The 22691-nt window shown below is 38.8% G+C and overlaps 1 protein-coding gene across 1 annotated transcript in view; it reads left to right on the forward strand.

Moving 5' to 3' along the window:
• Positions 1–22691, forward strand: part of MAP3K15 (mitogen-activated protein kinase kinase kinase 15) — a 158319-nt gene that overhangs the window by 96939 nt on the left and 38689 nt on the right. The window contains 9 exon segments of the mRNA XM_043990710.1: positions 1534–1704; positions 3446–3558; positions 5573–5732; positions 6962–7112; positions 8718–8825; positions 14828–14877; positions 15271–15366; positions 17335–17422; positions 20897–21030. Of these exon segments, the coding sequence (XP_043846645.1) occupies positions 1534–1704; positions 3446–3558; positions 5573–5732; positions 6962–7112; positions 8718–8825; positions 14828–14877; positions 15271–15366; positions 17335–17422; positions 20897–21030 (1071 nt within the window).

Consider the following 22691-nt stretch of genomic DNA (forward strand, 5'->3'; position numbering starts at 1 on the left):
CATATTCTCATTAGAATGAAACAACTAGGTGTCTCAGTGGATAGAGGGGTAATGTTGGAGTCAGGAAGGCCCAAGTTTTTGAGTTCTGCCTTGGGCATGAGTTATGTGACTCTGGGCAAAATATATACATACTCACATGCACACATACATTCATCTGTCCACACTTGTATGTATACGTGTGTGTACATGTATGTATGTATGTGGGCAGTTAGGTGGGTAGAGCTCTGAGCCTGGAGTCAGGTAGAGTCATCTTCCTGAGTTCAAATCTGGCCCCAGACACTTATTAGCTGTGTGATCCTGGACATGTCACTTAACTCTTTCTGCCTTAGTTTCTCATCTGTAAAATGAGCTGGAGAAGGAAATGGCAAACCACTCCAGTATCATATTTTTACCAAGAAAAGTCCAAATGGGATCACAGAGAGTCAAAAAAGACCAAAAGAAATGACAGAACAGCAGTAACAATGTAGAGATGTATGTTTGTTTATACATATGTGTGTATGTCCGTTTCTTCCCTTTTATTATGTAAATCCCTTGAGGACCGAAACTTGAATTTTTTTTTCTTTTATCCCCATTGTGTAGTATACTGTCACATAGTAGGTGCTTAATAAGTGTCTGGATCTTCATGTACTTACTTGATATATTTGAAAGGAAAATAGGTTATTGCTTGGGTTTCTTGGAGTTTTTTTGTTTATTTTTTACAGCAAAAGAGAAAAACTTGTTCTAAGGCAGGGTTTAAAAAAATATGTATTTTATTTTTCCCCAAATTACATGTTAAAACAATTTTTAACATTTCCAAAAAAAAGTTTTGAAATCCAAATTTGATCCCTCCTTCCCTCCTTCCCCTCCCCACTACCTGAAGATGGTTACCAATCTCAGATCTAGGTCATATATATATATGCAATCATGTAAAATATTTCCACATTGGTCATTTTGTAAAAGAAGTCTCGAATAAGATAAAAAGAAAGAAAGTGAGAAATAGCATGCTACCATCTGTAGTCAAACAATATCAATTCTTTCTCTGGAGGCAGATAGTATGCTTCATTATTAGTCATTTGGGATTGTCTTAGATCATTGTATTGTTGAGAATAGTCAAGTCATTCACAGTTCTTCATCAAGCAATATTGCTGTCTCTGTGTACAATGTCCTCTTGGATTTGCTCACTTCACACTACATCAGTTCATACAAGTCTTTTTGAGCCTTTCTGAAATCACCCTGCTTGTCATTTCTTTTAGCACCATTATATTCCATACCATCATATACCACAGCTTGTTTAGCCATTCCCCAATTGATGGGCATTCCTTTGATTTCCAATTCTTAGCCAACACAAAAAGAGCTACTATAAATATTTTTGTACAAATAGGTCCTTTTTTTTTCTTTTTGGAATGTCTTTGGGATGTAAACCTAGCAATGGTATTTATTGCTGGATCAAAGAGTATGCACAGTTTTATGGCCTCTAGGGCAGGTTAAAAAAACCCAGCCCAGTCATCTTTGTCTGCCATCCCCCTCTCATGGTGACCCATGAATGTGTTTCAGGAGAAATCATGCTGGTGACCGAGGGAAGGCGCTGCAAGTGATGCTTCAGGTTCTACAAACATGTGACCATCCTGCTCCAGATATGTTCTGCTTGTGTGGGAGAATCTATAAGGACATATTCCTCGATTCAGACTGTAAGGATGTGGAAAGCAGGGACTCTGCCATTGAATGGTGAGATCAAATTCTCTTTCACATCAATTTCTGTTTTACATGTAAGGTGACAGAATTGTATAATTTCACCAACACTAGGTGTGACAGCCAGGTGGCACAGTGGATAGAGTGCCAGGCCTGGAGTCAGGAAGACTCATCTTCCTGAGTTCAAATCTGGCCTCAGGCACTTACTAGCTGTGTGGCCCTGGGCAAGTCATTGAACCCTCTTTGTCTTAATTTCCTCATCTGCAAAATGAGCTGGAGAAGGAAATGGCAAACCACTCCACTGTCCTTGCCAAGAAAACCCCAAATGGGGTCGTGAAGAGTCAGGCGCAACTGAAACAACTGAACAACAACGACAACCTCTGTGGGGGGGGGGGTTGTGCATAGCTGCTAGCTGAGAAATTTAATGATGGGGTCTGGAGTCAGAGGACCTAGCTTCAAAATCCAGCTCTGAATTTTATTACGTGTGTGACCCTGGACAAGTCACTTAACTTCTGCACCAGTTTTTTCAAAGATGTCAAATAATGCGGCCCATATATTGCCTTGAACCAGATAAAAATGTAATTGGGAAATATTTAGCAAAATAAATTAAAATACTATAGGACATAGATAGTGTTAATGCGTGGTTTTTATAACTCAATATGAGGCCAGCAGGGATCTTTATATACAGCTTAGTGGCTCCTGTTAATGAAAGGGATATTTTACAACAATAGACTATAGGGTCAACTAGGTGGCACAATGGATAGAACATTGACCCTGGAGTCAGGAGGACCTGAATTAAAATTCAGCCTCAGACACTTACTAGCTGTGTGACACTGGGCAAGTCACTTAACCCTGATTACTTCCCCACCCCCCAATTTCATTATCAGAGGTAGAAGCAGGAATCCTTGAATCTGAATACTATAGGAAGTAAAGGAATCAGGACACATCTTCTGTTTCTTGTTTGCAGATTCCAGGTGATTCAGGATTCATATTCCTTCCTTTTTTGTCTCTTAGGCCTCTTGGAGGGAGGGGGGCGGTGCGGGGAGAGGGAGAGAGCATGTGTGTTTTCACGTGTGTCTGTGCACAGGATTGCAGGAGTTAGAGGCAAATACATACAAGGCAGAGCAGAGTCTCTATGAAACTCAGTGCTGTGATTTGGTTATTGCACGTAACTTTAACTAGTATGCTATCCATTGTGCCAAACAAACAAACAAAAACCCTAACGTAGACATCCTGTCCAATTGAAACGCAGTATCTTTATACATGTTGGGGAAACTCTTGAAAAAAGGGAAGCTCTTTGTTTTACCGTGGTCATAGACAGCTGAGTATAATGGCATAGGGGAGTTAATCATTTATGGAAAAAAAAAACAACCCAATTAACTTTTTTTTTTTTTTTAGTGAGGTAATTGGGGTTAAGTGACTTGCCCAGGGTCACACAGCTAGTGAGTGTTAAGTGTCTGAGGCCGGATTTGAACTCAGGTACTCCTGAATCCAGGGCCGGTGCTCTATCCTCTGTGCCACCTAGCTGCCCCCCCAATTAACTTTTAAGAGGATGATTTTGGGTGGCTGCCTTTGAATATTTGTTTATCAGAATTTCAAAGCTATGAAAGGCGTTTGGCATTAATGGATTTGTTATTTGGTTAACTCGAAGAAAGAGCTTGAGAAAATGTTTGATGAGTGATAGTGACCTTTCTTGTTCATTTAAATTTGTACTTACAATCAGTAGTTCAGTGTGAGAAAATGCTCTAGTTAATACGGGTATGCTTGTATAATATAGGTACCGCAAAGGATTTGAACTCCAGTCATCTCTTTACTCTGGAATTAATCTGGCTGTTTTGTTGATAGTTGCTGGACAACAGTTTGAAACTTCTATGGAACTGAGGAAAATAGGTAAAGCTCTTTCTGAATCCTATTTTGGCATTCTTTTTTAGTAAGTTGGTTTTTCAAATTTAAAAAAATTACAAATCACTCACCTACCAACTGTGTATTATAGAAAGTGATGTATCACTTGCTCTTTGGTAACCCAACAGCAGTGGCTCAGTGGATAGAGTGTTGGGTTTGGAGTCATGAAGGCTCATCTTCCTGAGTTCAAATGTGGCCTCAGATACGTTCTAGCTGTGTGACCCTGGGAAAGTCATTTAATCCTGTTTGCCTCAGTTTCCTCATCTGTAAAATGAGCTGAAGAAGGAAATGACAAATTCCTCCAGTCTCTTCGCCAAGAAAACCCCAAATGGGGCCACAAAGAGTCAGATGTGACTGAAAACCACTGAACAGCAACAATAATCCCCAAATCAAGAGCAGTCACCTGACTAAAAATTTCTTTTTCCTCAATCTGATCTGTGACTTGGATCTCATTTGCCCAGGTTTACAACTTCAGCATCATTCTTCACTCTCCTCCTATCCTACCCCTCCATATCGAATCAGTTTCCAAATCTGCCTCCACAAGATTTCTCAAATCCATTTCCTTCTTTCTAGTCACACGGCCGCGCCCCACCACCCCTTAGTTCATTTGCCCATCTGCTCTCACGGGGACTAATGGAACAGACTCTTACTTGGCCTCCCTGCTTCTACAATCCATCTTCTATATAGCAAAACAACAGTGTTCCTAAAGCACAGGTTCTGACCATGCCACTCTCCTCAAGAATCTTCAGTGGCTCCTTATTTCCCTATAGGAACAAATGTAAACTCTTCAAACTGATGTTTACAGCCCCGTACAAACTGGCTCTAGCCTATCTCTACAGATTTATTTCACTTTATTTTTCCTGAAGCACTGTAAGTTCCTGCCAGACTGACCCACTAGGTTTTTTGTGAGATTGGAACTGCATCTACCACCTCTGCATCTTTGCACAGGTGTTACTCTTAACTAGAATGCACTTCTTCTTCCCCTCTGCATTGACCTCTTAGAAATCTATAAGGCATAATTTCAGGGGCACTCTCCCATGGGAAGCCTGTTGTTAGGGTTTTATCCTCCTAAAATTATCTTGTATTTCTTTTTCTTTGCCCATGTATTTGCCCCATTCCCCCTCCCCAGAACAATGTAAGCTCCATGAAGGAAGGGAAGGGATGATTTTAGTATCGTCTTAGCATCCCCAGCATTAGTGCTGTGAGTATAGTAGACACTTAGCAAATGCTTTAGGTCAAGGCTTTGCACATAGTAGGTACTTACATGCTTGTTGAATTAAATAGCTTAGACCTTGAACATCACATAATTCCAGTAACTTAGGCTTTATTTTATAATAGAGAGACATTATGGCATAAGAGATGAAGAGACAGCTTCACAACCAAGAAGACATGGGATGGGGCAGCTAGATGGTGCAGTGGATAAAGCATCAGCCCTGGATTCAGGAAGACCTGAGTTCAAATTCGGCCTCAGACACTTGACACTTACTAGCTGTGTGACCCTGGGCAAGTCACTTAACCCCAATTGCCTCATTAAAAAAAAAAAAAGACATGGGGATTCAAGTCCTGTTTCTGACACATATTTGTTGCCTGACCCTGGGCAACTGCCTTACCATATGGGCGACTCTCTAAGACTAAATTTCAGAGAAGGTGCTGATCTGCATTGATAGGGGGAAGTTTGCTTCATTCACCTGGGAATTTTCTATAGCAGTGACATCACTGGTTCATTCTCCATCCTAACACTAACAGTTTACTATAAAAACATTCTTTCCCTGCATTACCTTATTTGATCCATTCGACAACAGTATATAGGAAAAATATTATCCCAATTTTACAGATGAGAAACCGAGACTCAGGTCTAACTCTTTGCCCAGGATCATAGAGCTAGCAACTAAGTGGTGGAATCCCGAGACTCAAACAATGGTCAGACTCAGAACCCAGTGTTTTGTTCACTTGATGTCTTTGTTTATATAAGCTAATCTTGACCAAAATTCAAACTTCTAAGGTGTCCGGCTGAATAGTTTGCTGGGAAGAAAAGGAAGCTTGGAAAAAATGAACAATTACTGGGATGTCGGTCAGTTCTTCAACGTGAGCATGTTGGCCAATGACATAGGGAAAGCAGTGCAAGCAGCAGAGAGGCTATTTAAACTCAAGCCTCCCATCTGGTGAGTGCCATAGGTCTGTGGTCACCAAGTACCAACTCTTTGTTCGATGTTCTGATACAGATAGAGCACTGGACCTGGAGTCAGGAAGACCTGAGTTCAAATCCAGCCTCAAATTCTTCCTAGCTGTGTGATGCTTGGACAGGTCTGTTTGACCTCTGTTTGCCTCAGTTTCCCCATCTGTAAAATGGGGATAATAATAGCACCTACCTCCCAGGGTTATTGTGAGGATCAAATCAGATAATAATTGTAAAGTGCTTAGTACTCATGAGAAATGATGGTGCATCTTTGGTTTGGCATTCTCAATTCTTTGTTGAAGAAAGTTGGAAGCTAGTATAACTAATACAGTCCTTCTGTTAAGATCTACTTTGGAGAAGGTTAGGGAGAAATATGGATTTGCCCTTTCCAGACCCTTAAACTATTGGCCTTTCCAAATTAACCAGGTCCACAAAAGTAAAGAGCCCTAAGAATAAAGCAGAGCATTTGAGAAGAAAGATATGGCGAGGCTGACAGATACGCTAAGGCAAATGATGCCACCTTCCCCATCTCTCTTGTACAAGACGGACTAGTCTAGATGCAAGGTTAAGAGTCTTCCTGAACACCTTATACATTAAAAAAAAAAAAAGAGTCTTCCTGATCAAAAGGCCCCAGAGTTTGGTTCATGAACCAAACCAGCCTCCTCAATCTTTTGAGAGTATCCAGATACAAGAGGGAGAAACTTGCAGCTTCTTCTCTAGATCAGGAGGACCTCTTCAAAGTTTTTTCCTTACTTGAATTTCCTCTCAAGACATCACCCTTAAAATGTCATTGGTCCTCTTTGAAAATGAAGGATAAACAACAACAATCACTATCTCCCCTTAGCAAAAAAAAAAAAAATCAATTTTCCAGAGGTAGAGACAAAGAATAGGTTGCATTCGTTACTTGCTTAGTTTATATACTCAACCAAGTCAGGGCAGTTAGGATTTCCACCAGGGAATATTTATTCTCAGCTCAGTTTCATTAAAAAGTAAGAGAACTTAGAATTAGCTTTACCTTTTTTTGGTCCTTTCACTTGAATATGTTGCCAAGAAAGGCACACTTAGAGCATCCTTATGAAGTCTCTTGAAAAATAAGACTTTCACTGAGAAGTTGACTGGGTAGATGGACTCATGACTCAGTAAAAATCAAACTCCAGGTATAATTAAATTATTTTTCCTGAGGGGTCTAATTTCCCTATGTTTCTGTTCCTGTAGGTATCTGCGGTCATTAGTTCAGAACCTGCAACTAATCCAGCGCTTTAAAAAACTCACCATTGAACACTCTCATAGACAGGAGCTGTTTAACTTCTGGCTGGATATAATTTTTGAGGCAACAAAGGAAATCACGAATGGACTGAGATTTCCAGTAGGATATTCTAAAATCCATTTCTTATACATGGTTTTTGGATTGGGGAGAGGGGTTACCACTAAAATTCTGAAAGACATATTCAAGAATATGCTTTAAAATACTTAGGAAAAGTGTTAAAGCCTATTCATCAGAGTTTTTTTTTTCTTTTAAGTAAGTTCCTATGATGTTACAGCCAATTGTTTTAGCTGCTAAGGTGGGGTAGCCCCTGATTTCAAGGTGTTCCCAGTCTGATAGTTTTCCAAAGGTGTGCTGGAGTCAGATGAAATCTGACACCTTAGAAATCAGCAAAGGCTATAAATCAGGGTTTGATTTCTTGTTTTGTTAATTATTAGACTTAATAAGATGAAGAAAATGTTAATAAAAACTTAAAAGTATATCCTTGGGGCAGCTAGGTGGTGCAGTGGATAAAGCACCAGCCCTGAATTCAGGAGTACCTGAGTTCAAATATGGCCTCAGACACTTGACACTTACTAGCTGTGTGACCCTGGGCAAGTCACTTAACCCCCATTGCCCCGCAAAAAAAAAAAAAAAATTTATCCTGTGTTTTCAGAGAGGTATTGAATATCTACCGGTGGATCCCTGGTTTTACCTGTGCCTTTGGGTACGTTTTATTCAGAATTCTTCACTTATGTTGTTCCCTAGAGTGAAGCTTCTTAAACTATGGGTTGGGACCCGGTATTGGGTTGTGTAACTGAATGTGGGGGTCATGAAAAATTTGGCAGTAAATGTTTGATTTGTATACTTATTTTATATACCTTATACAGCCAGGGTCACATAAAAATTTCTTGGGTGAAAAAGGGGTTGCGAGTGGAAAAAGTTTAAGAAGCCTTGCTGTAGAACATCATGGATCTAGAGGCAGAAAGAAGGTACTAGAAAAGTCATCTGGTACAAGCCCCTCATTTTATGGATGAGAAGACTGAGACCTAAAGAGGTTCAATAATTAGCCAACTAATAATATAATAGCTGTGGGCTGCTAGGTGGTGCAGTGGATAGAGTGCAGAGCCTGGAGTCAGAATGACTCATCTTTCTGAGTTCAAATCTGACTCCAGAGACTTAATAGTTATGTGACTCTGGGCAAGTCACTTAAGTCTGTTTGCCTCAGTTTCCTCATCTGTAAATGAGCTGGAGAAAGAAATGGCAAACCATTCCAGTATCTTTCCCAAGAAAACCCTGTGGACAGCATAGGCATGCTAAGGTCCACAGGGTCACCAAGATTCAGACAGGGCTGAACAACAACTGTAGGATAAAAAGTCTTAGCATCTAATTAGTTCTTGGATTGTGTCAGAGCATGAGAGGTCAAAGTAATCTTTCATTTCTCACCCTTGTTGTGATTGCTTAATACCCGAAAATCAATGACTGCTCCTTCCTTGTTTTCCGTAGTTGGAAAAATAGATTCTTCTCAAGCTTTATAGTATAATGTATATGCTACTGATATAAGCGCGCGCGCGCACACACACACACACATATATATATCTATATCTATAGATATACACGTGTGTGTGTATGTGTATACAAGTATATATGATTATATAAATATAAGGATAATGAGTATTGCTGGGCATGCCAGCAATTACAAATTACAAATATTTGTTCTTATTGCAGGTTCTAGTGATTGAGCCAACCAAAGTCTACCAGCCTTCTTATGTTTCCATAAACAAGGAGGCAGAGGAGAGAACTGTCTCTTTATGGCATGTCTCACCCACAGAAATGGTAAGAAAAAGAAATCACAGTCATTTTTCATGCCATTCAATAATCTTTAATCAAATATATGAGTCTTAGCTAGAAGAGCCCAAGTCCACGGGCTCAGAACAACAAGGAGAGCAAGGAACATTCCCTTGGCTAGCTCCCCCACTTGGAATTTGCAAAAGTGGGGCTTTAGCTGAGATTTGAAGGAATCCAAGGAAGCCAGTTGGCCTAGATGAGGAGGGAAAGAGATGTAGGCATGAGAGAGAGCCAGTGAAGATGGCAGGAACTGGAAAATGAAGTGTGTTGTGTGAGGAATGACAATGAGGCTGGTTATTAAAATGGAGAACTTCTGAATTTTGCCAACTACTGAAATAATAAAACTGTAGATTGGGGAGACCTTTCTGTAGATTGTCATGCAGTTTGCATAGGAGTGTAGGATTTGTGTGGTTTTAGAGGTAACAGGTTTATATTTTCCCTTTGTACCTCAAAAGGCTTCCTTCTTTTTTTTTTTATTTTATAAATGATTCTGTTTTATCACTGTGTATTTGTCCTATATCCATATGTTAGCAGCTCTCCCTTCTGAACTTGGTAGGAATGCATAAAGTTTTTTTTTTAAGAAGCATGAAAATTGAACATGACTTAGAACAAGGGTAAATATCAACACAAATGCCTTCAGAAACAAAACACATATAAAGAAGTGTAAGCAATTCCCAAGTCTAAAATAGAAACATCTCACCAGAAATAGATGGAGTCACGAACATCTCAAGTGTAGATCAGTAATTCTATCCAGTATTTGATGCCAGGATTGCTTTCTCATGGATCAGAATGTAGTCTGCACAGTCATCGATAATGATGGAGTGCTGCGTAATTCACGTTTTGTCAGTATTGAATGCATTAGGCATTCCAAAAAATGAAGTGAAGAAATTGGAGATGCATGCTTTAGTGAGCAGTGTTCATCCAGCTAGCACCATCCGTTATTTGATGTGACTATCTTATGCAGCAAATGGACTTAATTTATTTGTCTCCTTTTTGTTTTGTAACCAGGGAGGGGATGCATCTGGTGCCTCATTTGGTATAACGTTTGCTGGTATTATTGTTATTATCAAAATGACCACTTTATTTTTATATATTTCTGTTGGGATTGCAAAATACTTGTACTTCTTGCTTATCTTCTTCTTGCTACTTTCTGACATTGAGAGTGACATGTAACGATTGGAATGACGCCACCTGCTGGATACTTACTGTAGAAGAGTTCTGCCCATGAAGCGAAGGTCTTTGAGGGCAAGACCAGGAGTCTTTTCTTTGGCGGGGAGGAAGTGACGCAGACTAGTGGGAGGAGGAAGGAAGAGACTGGCGCTGACTCTGGGGCTCTTTCCTGAGGACGCTGGCGGAGAAGGGAGCTAGAAATGTGCTCTCCCTTTAATAGATAGGAATCTAGGCCTTTCTCTCTCTTTACCAAATTCTTATTCTCCTTAATAAATGCTTAAAAGTCTAACTCTTGCTAAAGCTTATAATTTATTGGCGACCACTCATTAGATATTTTAGACAGTTTAGCTAGAATTTTAGCCCTTAACAGACAGTTGCTAAGCATCTGTTGTGAATTATTGAGAAGTGACTGCCAAAAAACTACTACCAATAAAATATTCATAGGAAACTATTTTTTGTGTAATTGTTTTATCCATCTGCCCTAATCATTTGAATTCTATAGTTGTCTCTTGCCTTTAATAGGAATTTCCATAGATAAAGAAAATAGCTTACTATTTGTGAGAAAGCTGGAAGCTATTTTTAATGATTGGTGGGGTAAAAAGGAACTATTAAGGATTTCTTTTCCTCTGAGGAAATATTTTGTAAGAGTAGATATTACAGGAATTACCCAAGAACTCAACAGAGGTTGTTTTGTTTTGTTTTGTTTTTTGTTCCTTATGGGAAGTTGTTTTCATTCAGTTTCATTGTTTCCATTTATATTGTTAAAAGCTCATGTGTGGTTGCAGGTTGTTGTTGTTTTGGTGAGGCAATTGGGGTTAAGTGACTTGTCCAAGGTCACACAGCTAGTAAGTGTCAAGTGTCTGAGACTGGATTTTAACTCTGGTCCTCTTGAATCCAGGGCCAGTGCTTTATCTATTGTGCCAACTAGCTGTGCCCCTAGGTTGCAGGTTTTTCAAGAGAATTTGCCTATTGCAAACAAGGACATATTTCTCTGTACATGAAACAATTTGAGTCAAATCTCTGAAAAGATTAAAATGATACCTTTGTAGTGGTGTGCTCAAAGCAAGAGGTTTTCAGAGACAGAACTTTTTCCTGCATAGGCTAGAAGGAGGGTGTACCCCATCCCAACTTTCCCTCCAAAATAATTAGCCACATTGGTTCATTTGTGCTTATGCTATTCTTGCTAAAAAAAAAAAAAATGTGCATAGTAGCTACTTATTGCCTCAGCCGAAAAATGTTGAACAAAAGAAGTAAAAATAGTAACAAAACATTTGTTGTTGTTCAGTTGTTTGTTTTGTCTAATTCTTCATGACCCCATTTAGTTTTTTTTGTTGTTTGTTGTTGTTGTTTGTTTGTTTGTTTCTTTTCTTTAGCAAAGATACTGGAATGATTTGCCATTTCCTTCTCCAGCTCATTTGACAGATAAGCAAACTGAAACAAACAGGGTTAAGTGACTAGCCTAGTCACATGGCTAGTGTCTAAGGTTATATTTGAACTCCGGTCTTTCTGACTCCAGGCCCAGTGCTCTATCCACTGTACCACCCAACTGCCCAGTAAAACATATACAATGTTAATTTTGATCTTCTAAGTGAATATGAGGCCTGCAGGGATCTGTTTGACACCACTGGGCTGAAGTCCAAATTCTTTAGCCTGACATTCACCATTACTACATGAGACTTTTCCTAATCCCCTCAGTTATTCGAAATTCTCTCTCTCTGTCTGTTTCTCTCTCTCTCTCTCTCTCTCTCTCTCTCTCTCTCTCTCTCTCTCTCTCTCTCTCTCTCTCTCTCTCTCTCTGTCTCTGTCTCTCTCTCATAATTTTTTGTATTTACTTACTCATATGACTGTTGTTATCCCTTCAGTAAAATGTAAACCCCTTAAGGGCAAGGACTTTGTTGTTGTTGTTGTTGTTCTTATTGTTTGTCTTTTGCTTTTTTTTATAAAGTAGGTACTTATTTATTAATAACATTTCATTTTTCTCCAGCTACACATAAAAACAATTTTTAAACATTGAAAAAAAAATTGAGTTCTAAATTATCTTTCCCTCCCTTCCTGAGACAGTAAACACTCAAGTATAGGTTATACATGTAAATTATGTAAAACATTTCCATATTACTCATTTTGTGGAGGAACACTAAAATAAAAAATTAAGAAAGTGAAAAATAGTATTTCTTTGGTCTGCATTGAGACCATTCTTTCTCTGGAGGCAGAGAGCATTTTTCATCATGAGTCCTTTGAGATTTTCTTGGATCATTGTACTGCTGAGAAAAGCTACATCATTTACAATTTTCATTGTATAGTATTGCTGTTACTGTGTATAGTGGTCTCCTGGTTCACACTTCACTCTGCATTAATTCATCTAAATCTTTTCAGGTTTTTCTGAGAACATCCTGCTTGTCGTTTAAAAAACCCCAAACTTTTATTTAAAGTTTTGAGTTCCAATTTTTTCCTCCTTCCCTCCTTCCTTTCCTCCCTCCCTGAGGCAATAAGCAATCAGATATAGGTTATACATGTGCAATTAGGTAAAACATTACCTTAGTCATTTTGTATAAGAAAACTTAAAGAAAAAAATGAAAGAGAAAAATAGCATGCTTCAGTTTGTGTTCAATCAGTAGCAGTTCTTTCTTTGGAGGTGGGTAGTATACTTCATCTTTAGTCCTTTGGGATTGTCTTAGATCATTGTATTGTTGAGAATAGTTGTCCCATTTCTTCATCAAACAATATTGCTGTCTCTGTGCACAACCTTCTCTTGTTTCTGCTCACTTCACTATATATCAGTTCATATAAGTCTTTCCAGGCCTTTCTGAAATCATTCTGCTTGTCATTTCTTATAGCACAATAATATTCCAACACCACCATATACCACAGCTTGTTTAGCCATTGATGGGTGTCTTCTCAATTTCCCATTCTTTGCCACCACAAAAATAGCTGCTATAAATATTTTTGTGCATGTAGGTCCTTTCCCCTATTTTATAATCTCTTTGGGATAGAGAAGAATAGGTATTTGTTAATTGTTGCCTTATATTTGAGCTCTTTAAGTGCTCTAGGAGCCTGAGCTCATCTTTGGGTTGACTCAATCAGTGTAGTCAGCCCCAGATGATGCTTCCCCAAAGGTAGAATAAGGCTTCAATTCTTCCTCTCCTCAGAATCATCCTGGTCTACTATTTCTCTTCTTCTGTGTTTGGATCGAGTTTAGTTCCCTCCATATAATTTAATCTGCCCCTCTTAGAATGGAATGCCTTCACTCTTGACTCTTCCTCTTAATCCAGGATGGCCTGAGACACATTACCTAGAGCTCACATTGTGTAGCTCACATTCAAGGTTCACAAAGTACCTTCCCAAGCCTTTTTAATGCCTTGGAGGAAAGCCTAAGACTTAGAGGTAGAAGAGAACTTTGATAGTCTCCAGTTCAACCCCTTCATTTTATAGTAGAGAAAACTGAGGCCCCCCCCCCCAAATGAGGTGAATCCTGAAGCTTCATGGGAGCTTGTGACCCTCCTGTACCCTGTGGCTATACTGCTTGGACCCACGGAGCAATAAGAGAGACATTTATCCTGGATACAGGAAAACTTAAGAGAGAATGTGCATTGCTGACTTCCATTATTTGAAAAGAATATCCTGTGGAAGAAGAGTTTGACTTTTCTGCATGGTCTCAGAGTTCAGAATTAGGAACAAAGAGTAGAAATCATGTTGGGCCATTGTATGTGGGGAGAAGCTTCTAACAATGATAGCTGCTCCAGACTGAGGTGAATATCCTTCTCAGGAATGAGTAGGTTCTTCAAGTGAGTGAGGATTGTTGGGGGTGGGGATGATTTTATGTTTGCCTTCGGAACCTCGTTGCTCAGCACAGTACCTTGTATATAGTGGGTGCTTAATAAATGCTTATTAATTGAAAAAAATCAACTTAAAAATAAATTCTCATCAAATTGAATGAGATAGATTGTTTGACCCCTTTCCAGGAGTGTTATAGAGGAGGTTTTCTGCTTGGGAATGGGTAGGACTTCATAAACTCAGTCAAGCATTTTTTTTCAGCACCTCCTGTATGTTAGCATTGTACTGGGCCCTGAGGGTAGCTCTGAGGTCCTTTCCAAGTATGAGATTCTGTGACAGCTTCTTGTCTAGTTGGCTTTGATCTTGTTCAGTTTCCACTCTCATTAAGTCCGGCTGGGTCCTACCTCACTTTTCTTCTGTTGTGACCATGTCGTCTCTCTTGGCAGCCTTCCCCCATACCCTTACATCTCCTTCCATTCTACCTGTTTCTTTTATTTGGTACATAAGGAATAAGAGAAAAGGGGAAAAGGAAGAGAATTCTCTTCAAGGAAAATGCTTTCTAGGGCTTTGTGCTTGCTTCCCATGGACCTGACAGCTCATCATAGGTCTAGCTCTAGGGCTTTGTGCTTACTTCCTGTGGGACTGACCTCCCTTCATAGGTCTTGCTCTTCTAAGATATGTTGAGCTTCCATTGCTTTGCTAGATTAATAAATTCCGATCTTACTCTGTGGTTTCTGATATGTCAGTGGAAGATGAATGGTGTTATTATATACTTCATAGAGAGGAGTTTTCTATTATACCAAAATAGAGACTTTCTGCTATAACTAGAAAAGGGCCTAAATCAATTTTTATACTTTGGAATATATTTCTTTTATTCTGTTACTCATTTTTATAGTAAAATGCAAATTTTTAAAAAATATAAAATTGTATCTCATGCTGAGAAAACTAGCATAGGTAATTGAATATTGAATGAAAAAGAGAATGACCCTGTTATGTTATACTTTGTTGTCAAATGTGGAACTCTTGACTTGTGTCTTTGGTTCCTACAGAAACAAATTCATGAATGGAATTTTACAGCCTCCTCCATTAGGGGAATAAGGTCAGTATGAAAGAAAAATGACAACTATTTACTGTTTTGTGCATTCCATTCCATTTTAATGGAAACAAAAACTCTTCGTGATTTTTCTCTGCACTTGCCCCTTTGTCTCCTTCATAATGTTTTGCACAGTTCTGTATAGTAGAGTAGATGCTTAATTAATGTTTGTTGAATTAACTTGATGAACACAGACTCAAAATAATGGGAGATTTCTCATTTACTTAAATTTTATTCATATGGAAATCATAGACTGATTAGGTAAGTCATTGGGATGTTGTCTTTAGGAAACTCTTTAAATGGAAGCAGTTTTGTCATAATATAAGAATTCTCCAGTAAATTTAAGATCTCTACACCCCAAGTAATATGTAATACTTCTTTTTAATGAACATTTTCCAGCATATCCAAGTTTGATGAACGGTGTTGTTTTCTTTATGTCCATGATAACTCTGATGACTTTCAAATTTACTTTTCTACTGAAGACCAGTGTAGTAGGTGAGTTAATTCCATTTCTGCTTTATTTATTTGAAGTATGGTAAACCTGTTTAAAGGGGCCCCGACAGTTATAGCTTGTGTTCCAAAAGAAAACAGTGTTTGGGGGCAGCTAGGTGGCACAGTGGATAAAGCACTGACCTTGGATTCAAGAGGACCTGAGTTCAAATCCAGCCTCAGACCCTTGACACTTACTAGCTGTGTGACCCTGGGCAAGTCACTTAACCCTCATTGCTCTGCAAAGAGAGAGAGAGAGAGAGAGAGAAGAGAAAGAAAACAGCATTTGTTGAATTTGCTTTCTTAAAATGTTATAAATGTAACTGTAATCATGTTTTAGGTACAATATGATAATAACCCACTTATCCAAGAGTCAAACTCCTGGCAACCGGTAAATACTTAAGGGGATTCTTTATTTCTATTAATTGTGATGTAGCTATAATTTGATATATTTTCTGGTTTAGAATAAGGCTCTCCAGATTTCAAAGCAGTAATACCAGTTTGATTTTAAAACTTATCATTGATACCATACCCTTTTTTTCCCTTAAAAAAAATTTATTGATGTTTTTTGGTTTTTGTATCACACCTGTTTCCTAATTTCTCCCTTTTAATAACAACAGCAACAACAACAAGAAGCAAAACCTACAACAGTTAAACAAGACTGACCAGTCTGACAGCATGTGCAATATTCCCCTTCCATAGTCCCTTAACTCTCTCCTGAGAAGAGAGAAGTATATTTTATCATTTCTGTTCTGGGTCCAGATGGGTCATTGCAATTAATCTTGATTTCAGCTTTTGTTTAGTTTCATTTCAATTATGTTATTGTAATCACTATGTATATTGTTCTCCTGGCTCTGCTCTCTTTGCTTTATTTTTGTTGTTGTTACTCAGTCCTTTCAGTCATGTCTGACTTTTCATGATCCCATTTGGGGTTTCCTTGGCAAAGATACTGAAGCAGTTTGCCTTTTCCCTCCCCAGCTCATTTTACAGATAAGGAAATTGAGTCAAACAGGGTTAAGTGACTTACCTGGGGTCATACAGCTAACTGTCTGAGGTCAGATTTGAACTCAGGTCTTCCTGACTCCAGGCCTGGTGCTCTATCCATTGCACCTCCTAGCTGTTGCATCTTTGCTTTATGTCATGTCATAAAACTCTTACCATGTTTCTATGAATTCCTACCATGTCTTTTTTAGCACAGAGATTCTTAACCCACCTTGTGAATTAAAAAAAAAATTCTTTGTTGACTTTATTTCAGTATAATTTGGTTTCCTTTGGAATTCTGTGTGTTTTCTTGTATGCATTTAAAAATATCATTTTGAGAAGGGGTCACTTTTTGAACTTTTTGAGAAGAGTTTCACTATACTGTGAAAGATGTCCATGACACAAGCCCCTAGCTCTATCTCCAGGAAAGGAGTAGGGATCACTTTCAGGGATTCCCTTCTCCAGCTTCATTTGGGGACCTTATTGTAAATATCCCTTATCACAACATTACCCTGGTTATCTCAAACTTCAAGGAAATGAAAATTATTCGTCACAAAAATTATTCCTCTGAAGACTTCTGGGCCGGAGAGTTGTGATTATTAATATAAAGAGTGGCCAATAAGGCCATTTAACAAATAATTATTTCTGTTGTTTAATTAATTCTTATATTAGTTTGTATTTGTTTTCCTTATTTCCATGTCCGAGTTTCACATTTTGGTTCTTGTTTTTAGTGTTCTGGTCTCTATGTTGCCATTTATGTGAGACTAAAGCTCTCAGGTGAAAAGTACATTTAGCTGGTTACCCTCAAACTCCAGCCATTTGCCATTCAGGGAAGAGACTTTTCCATACCCCACCCACCTCCAAATTGCAAACATCGCCCATTGTCAGTGCTCATTCATCTGTGATGAACTTAACAAAAGTATGAAGGTAAAGATGGGGGGGGAAACAGCTGCTATAAATTTATGAAGTTTTGGTTGCATTTGTTGTTTCCAGGTTTTGTTCTTTAGTGAAAGAGATTATAACTGATGTGGTGGGCTGCACGGTGGAATTAGAAGGGGAGATCGATGGGGATACATTAGAGGTGAGTCTTGGGTCATTCAAGATGACTTGAGAATCCTGACAGTACTTTTTCCATTTTTTTCCTCTGATTGAATTTATATAAAAGTTTTTGTTGTTTTTATGATTAATGAAGATTACAATGGATTTTACTATTGCTTTTTTGTGTGTGTGTGTGGCAATGAGGGTTAAGTGACTTGGCCGAGGTCACACAGCTAGTAAGTGTCAAGTGTCTGAGGCTGGATTTGAACTCAGGTACTCCTGAATCCAGGGCTAGTGCTTTATCCACAGTGCCACCTAGCTGCCCCCTATTGCTTTTAACGTAAAACGGTTTATAATCTGTTTATTAAGATTATAACAGCAATAGAGAATATAGCTATCATTTTCAGGGGTAATCTTTCTTCAACATGTTGTGAGAAAATTATTAATAATAGGGTTTTTGGGACTTCCAGGGGCTCCCACTGAGAGAGCCTGGCCTGACCTTTTACTCACCCCAATGTCAGTGCAGTATATTCTGGATATCATGAGGTCAAAATGTGTGACAATTTGGACTGGGTTTAAATTTACAGCCATGGGTCACACTCATAAATCTCATAGTTCTTCATTTACTAGAGAGAATTAGAAGAATAATCCTTTCATGAAGGAAAAAAAATGGAAAGGGAATGGAAAATCAGAATAGTCTAGTCCGGGCTTACGTCTTGGAACACCTGGGTCAGAGCAAAAGAGATGCTCTAAGAGATTGGATGAAACCCCAGAGCTTCATGTTTTCTGTAATACCCCTCTCTTCCAGTAGGGTGCTCTTCCACTTGGCCCCAAGGGCCACTCTCTCTAAGGACCCAAACCAAGAACTGTTGTTAATTCCTTCAAACTTCCTGTGCTGTGGCCTATGAGTCAAATAATAACATTTATAATTCCTACTCTGGTCTCTTGCCATCCAGCTTGGTTTGTATCTTCTATGGCCAACAGAATGCCCTCCGCCAAGCACAAACGTGGAACGAAGCCTATATAATATTTCATCCCAAACTTTTCTCCAAAATATGGTTGAAAGGGTCTTAAGCCATTGTGGCATAGTCAATCGGGAGCTGTACTTCGAGTCAGAAAGACCTGGGGTCAAGGCCCACTTCAGATACTTGCTAGCTGTGTGACCTTGGGCAACTCACTTTTCCTCATCTGTAAAGTGATAGAGTTGAACTCAGTGGCCTCTGAGTCCAGCCCGAGGTTTGTGATCCTATGAACTACCCAGTCCCCTGGAAAGTATAATAAAGTAGTTTGTGTATATATAATTTTCAAAACCTAGATGATAAGCTCCATTAGGATGTGGGCTGGGTCTTTTTAAATCTTTGTAGCTCTCCCAGCATCTAACATTATGCTCTCTCTCTTTTTTTTTTTTTTTCAACATCTTGCTCTTAATTGAATGGAGTAAAGTCTTTGATAAGCTAAAAGTGGAAGATTATAAGGAGGAGGTGGCTGGACAACTTAAAACAGACCTTTTTAATCCTTAAATCTCCTTTAGCTACCAGATACAAAGAGTTTTTATCTGTTCAAAAATCAGCTCAATACTGACTTTTCCTTGGCAATGCTAAATAGGTTGTTCTTCCCATTTACTGTATGTATTTGTAACTATTGTATAATTAACCAGAGTTGCCAGTAATTTAACCCAGTCTTCCCAGCTGCATTATTTATAATTAATGAGGTTTTACTGTGCTTTCAAGTCATATTGAAGTTATATCTCTGGGCTACTTTAAGAGGAGTTTTAAAATTATACATATTAATGAAGCTTTTCCCTGAAGCACTTATCAGTGCCTCACGGTGTTACGGAGCTGATCTTGATTTCTCTAAACCCCTTCTGACTGGAGCGCAAAGTCTGGCAAATTGTACCAAGCCAGAAAGACTCCAAGCAGGGGTCTGTGATAGAGGTTTGGGATGCAAAAGTTGGAAGCGCTTAATAGAGGGTTGGCAGCTGGACAATGAATATTTTAGCCACGGTGACTCAGAAAGATTGTCTTTAAGCTAGAGGGGTTGTGATCTGCACCTGCGGAGAGAATATTCAGAGTAGCTAAAATAACTTTTAAAAATGAACTGTGGGGGGCAGCTAGGTGGTGCAGTGGATAGAGCACTGGCCCTGGATTCAGGAGAACTTGAGTTCAAATCTGACCTCAGACACTTGACACTTACTAGCTGTGTGACCCTGGGCAAGTTACTTAACCCTCATTGCCCCTCAAAAAAAACCACACAAAAAAACCTCTGGGCTATACTAGAAAGAGAAATAGGTGGGCTGTTTGAAGATAAGGAAATTAATAAGGGGCAGCTAGATGGTGTAGTGGATAGAGCACTGGCCCTGGAGTCAGGAGTACCTGAGTTCAAATCCGGCCTCAGACTCTTAACACTTACTAGCTGTGTGACCCTGGGCAAGTTACTTAACCCCAATTGCCTCACTAAAAAAAAAAATAAATTAATTAATTAATTAATAAGATGGAAGCTCTTTTTTAGAATGTTCTCGATTTCAAATTTATAACTACGCATCAATGATAAAAACATCTCTCTTTCTCTTCCTCCCCCCTCCCCTTACTTTTCTCCTCCATCCATCCATCCATCCATCATCTATCTCTCTTCCCCCCTCCAGCAACCCCCTCCTTCCTTCCCTCTGTTGCTCCATCCATCCATTCCTCAATCATCTATCTCTCTTCCCCTTCCCCCAACCCCTCCTTCCATCCATCCATCATATATCTGTTGATCATCTCTCTGAGGTATATATCTCCCTCATAGCATATTTATTTGTGTACTTGTCTTCTGAACTCCTCTGTACAATTAGATTGGCAGCTCCTTGACATCAGGGTCTATGTCATATCTCTTTGCAGTCTTCTTTAACACCAAGCCCAGCACCTTATATATTGAAACATGTTTTTTAAAAACCATTTTTTTGGCTCAGACCTGTCAGTTCATTTATGTAGAGACCTCCCAGTGTGGAAACTTTGATTAGCAACCCATCCTTAGAGATCAAATGAATTGCTCATAGTCATACAATATGCGTCAGAGGCAAGCCCTGAGCCCAGGTCTTCCTTACTTCAAGGCCAGGCCTTGACCACAATACCTTTCGTGATTTGTTTTGCATATAGTTGATTTTAAATATATATTTCATGATCGAATTGAATATAAAAGAGTGATCTAAAGTTGATAAAAATATGATACCTGTAAAAACACAAATTCACTTACAGAACAAAGTAATAATGTATGTGTGTAAACAATGGCTCGAAATTCCATATCTTTGGAAAAGTTCTATGATTAAAAATGAAGAAATGAGTGGTGGTACTGTGCTCAAATAACACCCCCCTTTCTATGTATGCATACCTATACATTTCTATATGTGAAATATAAAATTAAAAGCCACAATTGCTGATTATCTTTGTTATTCTGATATTAAAAGAAGTTTTTGCTTCAAGTACCATGTTTCTCTGTCTCTCTGGGTTTTTTTTTTTTGTTATTGTTGTTTTACCCCCAGTATGAATATGATTATGATGAGAATGGTGAAAAAGTGGTCCTGGGGAAGGGCACCTATGGAATTGTATATGCCGGGAGAGATCTTAGCAACCAAGTTCGAATAGCTATCAAAGAGATACCAGAGAGAGACAGCAGGTAAGTCAGTCGCACTGCAGCCACCCCATGGATGGCATCTCCAAGACAATGACTGGTAATTTAGGTGGTTCAGGCAGGGAAGGAATAATTGTTACCCACATGGATAGTGTCTTCTCTAAAATTTGGCTGAAGGAAAAGCAAATCTTAACTGTACAATTCAGATAGATTGAAATGATGTAAGGTATCTTAGTGACATTTGAATTGTGAAATTTCATACAGATAAGAAAATTAGTCTGGCATAATGGATAGAATGCTGGCTTCAAAGACCTGGGTTCAAGTTCTGATAGAATGTGACCTTGGGCAAAAAAATCTCTCAGTCCCTTGGTATTCCAGGCAACTCTCTGAGAGAATTCATTAGCTTCAGAGGTGTTACTCTGCATTGGTAGAGGGGATTTCTTCCCTTGGAGCCCCTTATACTGTTGAAATCCCAGGGAAAGTAAAAAAGAAAATTATACCATTTAAAAAGTGATTCCAGTAATTCCGAGTCCCAATCACTGCAAATAAACAGGCTGAAGCATGCTCTTTTTCACTTTCTTTCTGTTTTTTTTTCTTTTATTCAAGTTTTCTTGCACAAAATGTGGCAGCTCTGTAAACAGATTCCTTGACTTTTTTCAGGAATTGGCTTGTAGGTGGGAGTTATTGAATGTTTTTTCTAAACTGACTTTGGAAATAGGTAGATAGGCTATCGGAACCTGAGTCCCTGTGGGTTGCTGGGGAATGGGTGCTTGTCCAAGGAACTCTCCATTTTTTCTTCATAGAGGTAGCTACAATGTACTGTGGATAAAGCAGAAAGACCTGCATTCAAATATGTTTTTATGTCATTCGGAGAAAGATTATTTGGAATCTTTGGGGCAGCTGAGTGATACAGTAGATAGGATGCCCATCCTGGAGTTGGGAAGACCCGAGTTAAAACTTGGCCTTGGACACTTACTAGCAGTGTGATGCTGGGCAAGTCACTTAACTTCTGCCTTCCTCAGTTTCTTTATCTGTAAAATGGGGATAATAATAGTACCTGTCTCCCAGGTTGTGAGGATAAAATTAAATAGTATTTTTAAAAATAATAATAAACATTTATTTAAAGTTTTGAGTTCTAAATTCTATCCCTCCTTCTTTTTCCCCCTCCCTGAGGTGGTAAGCAAACAGATATAGGTTATACATGTGCAGTTACATAAAACATTACCATATTAATCATTTTGTATAAGAAAATTTGAATAAAAGAAAAAATTAAAGAGAGTGAAAAATAGCATGCAATTTGTGTTCAGTCAGTATCAGTTCTTTCTTTGGAGGCGGAAGGGATGCTTCATCATTAGTCCTTTAGTATTGTCTTAGATCATTGGATTGCTGAGAATAGTTAAGTCAATTACAGTTCTTCAACAAACAATATTGTTGTCTCTGTGTACAATAGTCACCTGGTTCGGCTCATTTCACTAAACATCAGTTCATACGAGTCTTTCCAGGCCTTTCTGAAATCACCTTGCTTGTCATTTCTTATAGCACAATAATATTCCATTACAATTATGTACCACAGCTTGTTTAGCCATTCCGCAATTGATGGGCATTCCTTTGATTTCGAATTGTTAGCCACCACAAAAAGAGCTGCTATAAATATTTTTGTACAAATAGGTCATTTTCTCTTTTTGGGGGTGTCTTTGGGGTATGAA

Source organism: Dromiciops gliroides, chromosome 3 (genome assembly GCF_019393635.1).
Source record: "Dromiciops gliroides isolate mDroGli1 chromosome 3, mDroGli1.pri, whole genome shotgun sequence".
Taxonomy (NCBI): Eukaryota; Metazoa; Chordata; class Mammalia; order Microbiotheria; family Microbiotheriidae; genus Dromiciops; species Dromiciops gliroides.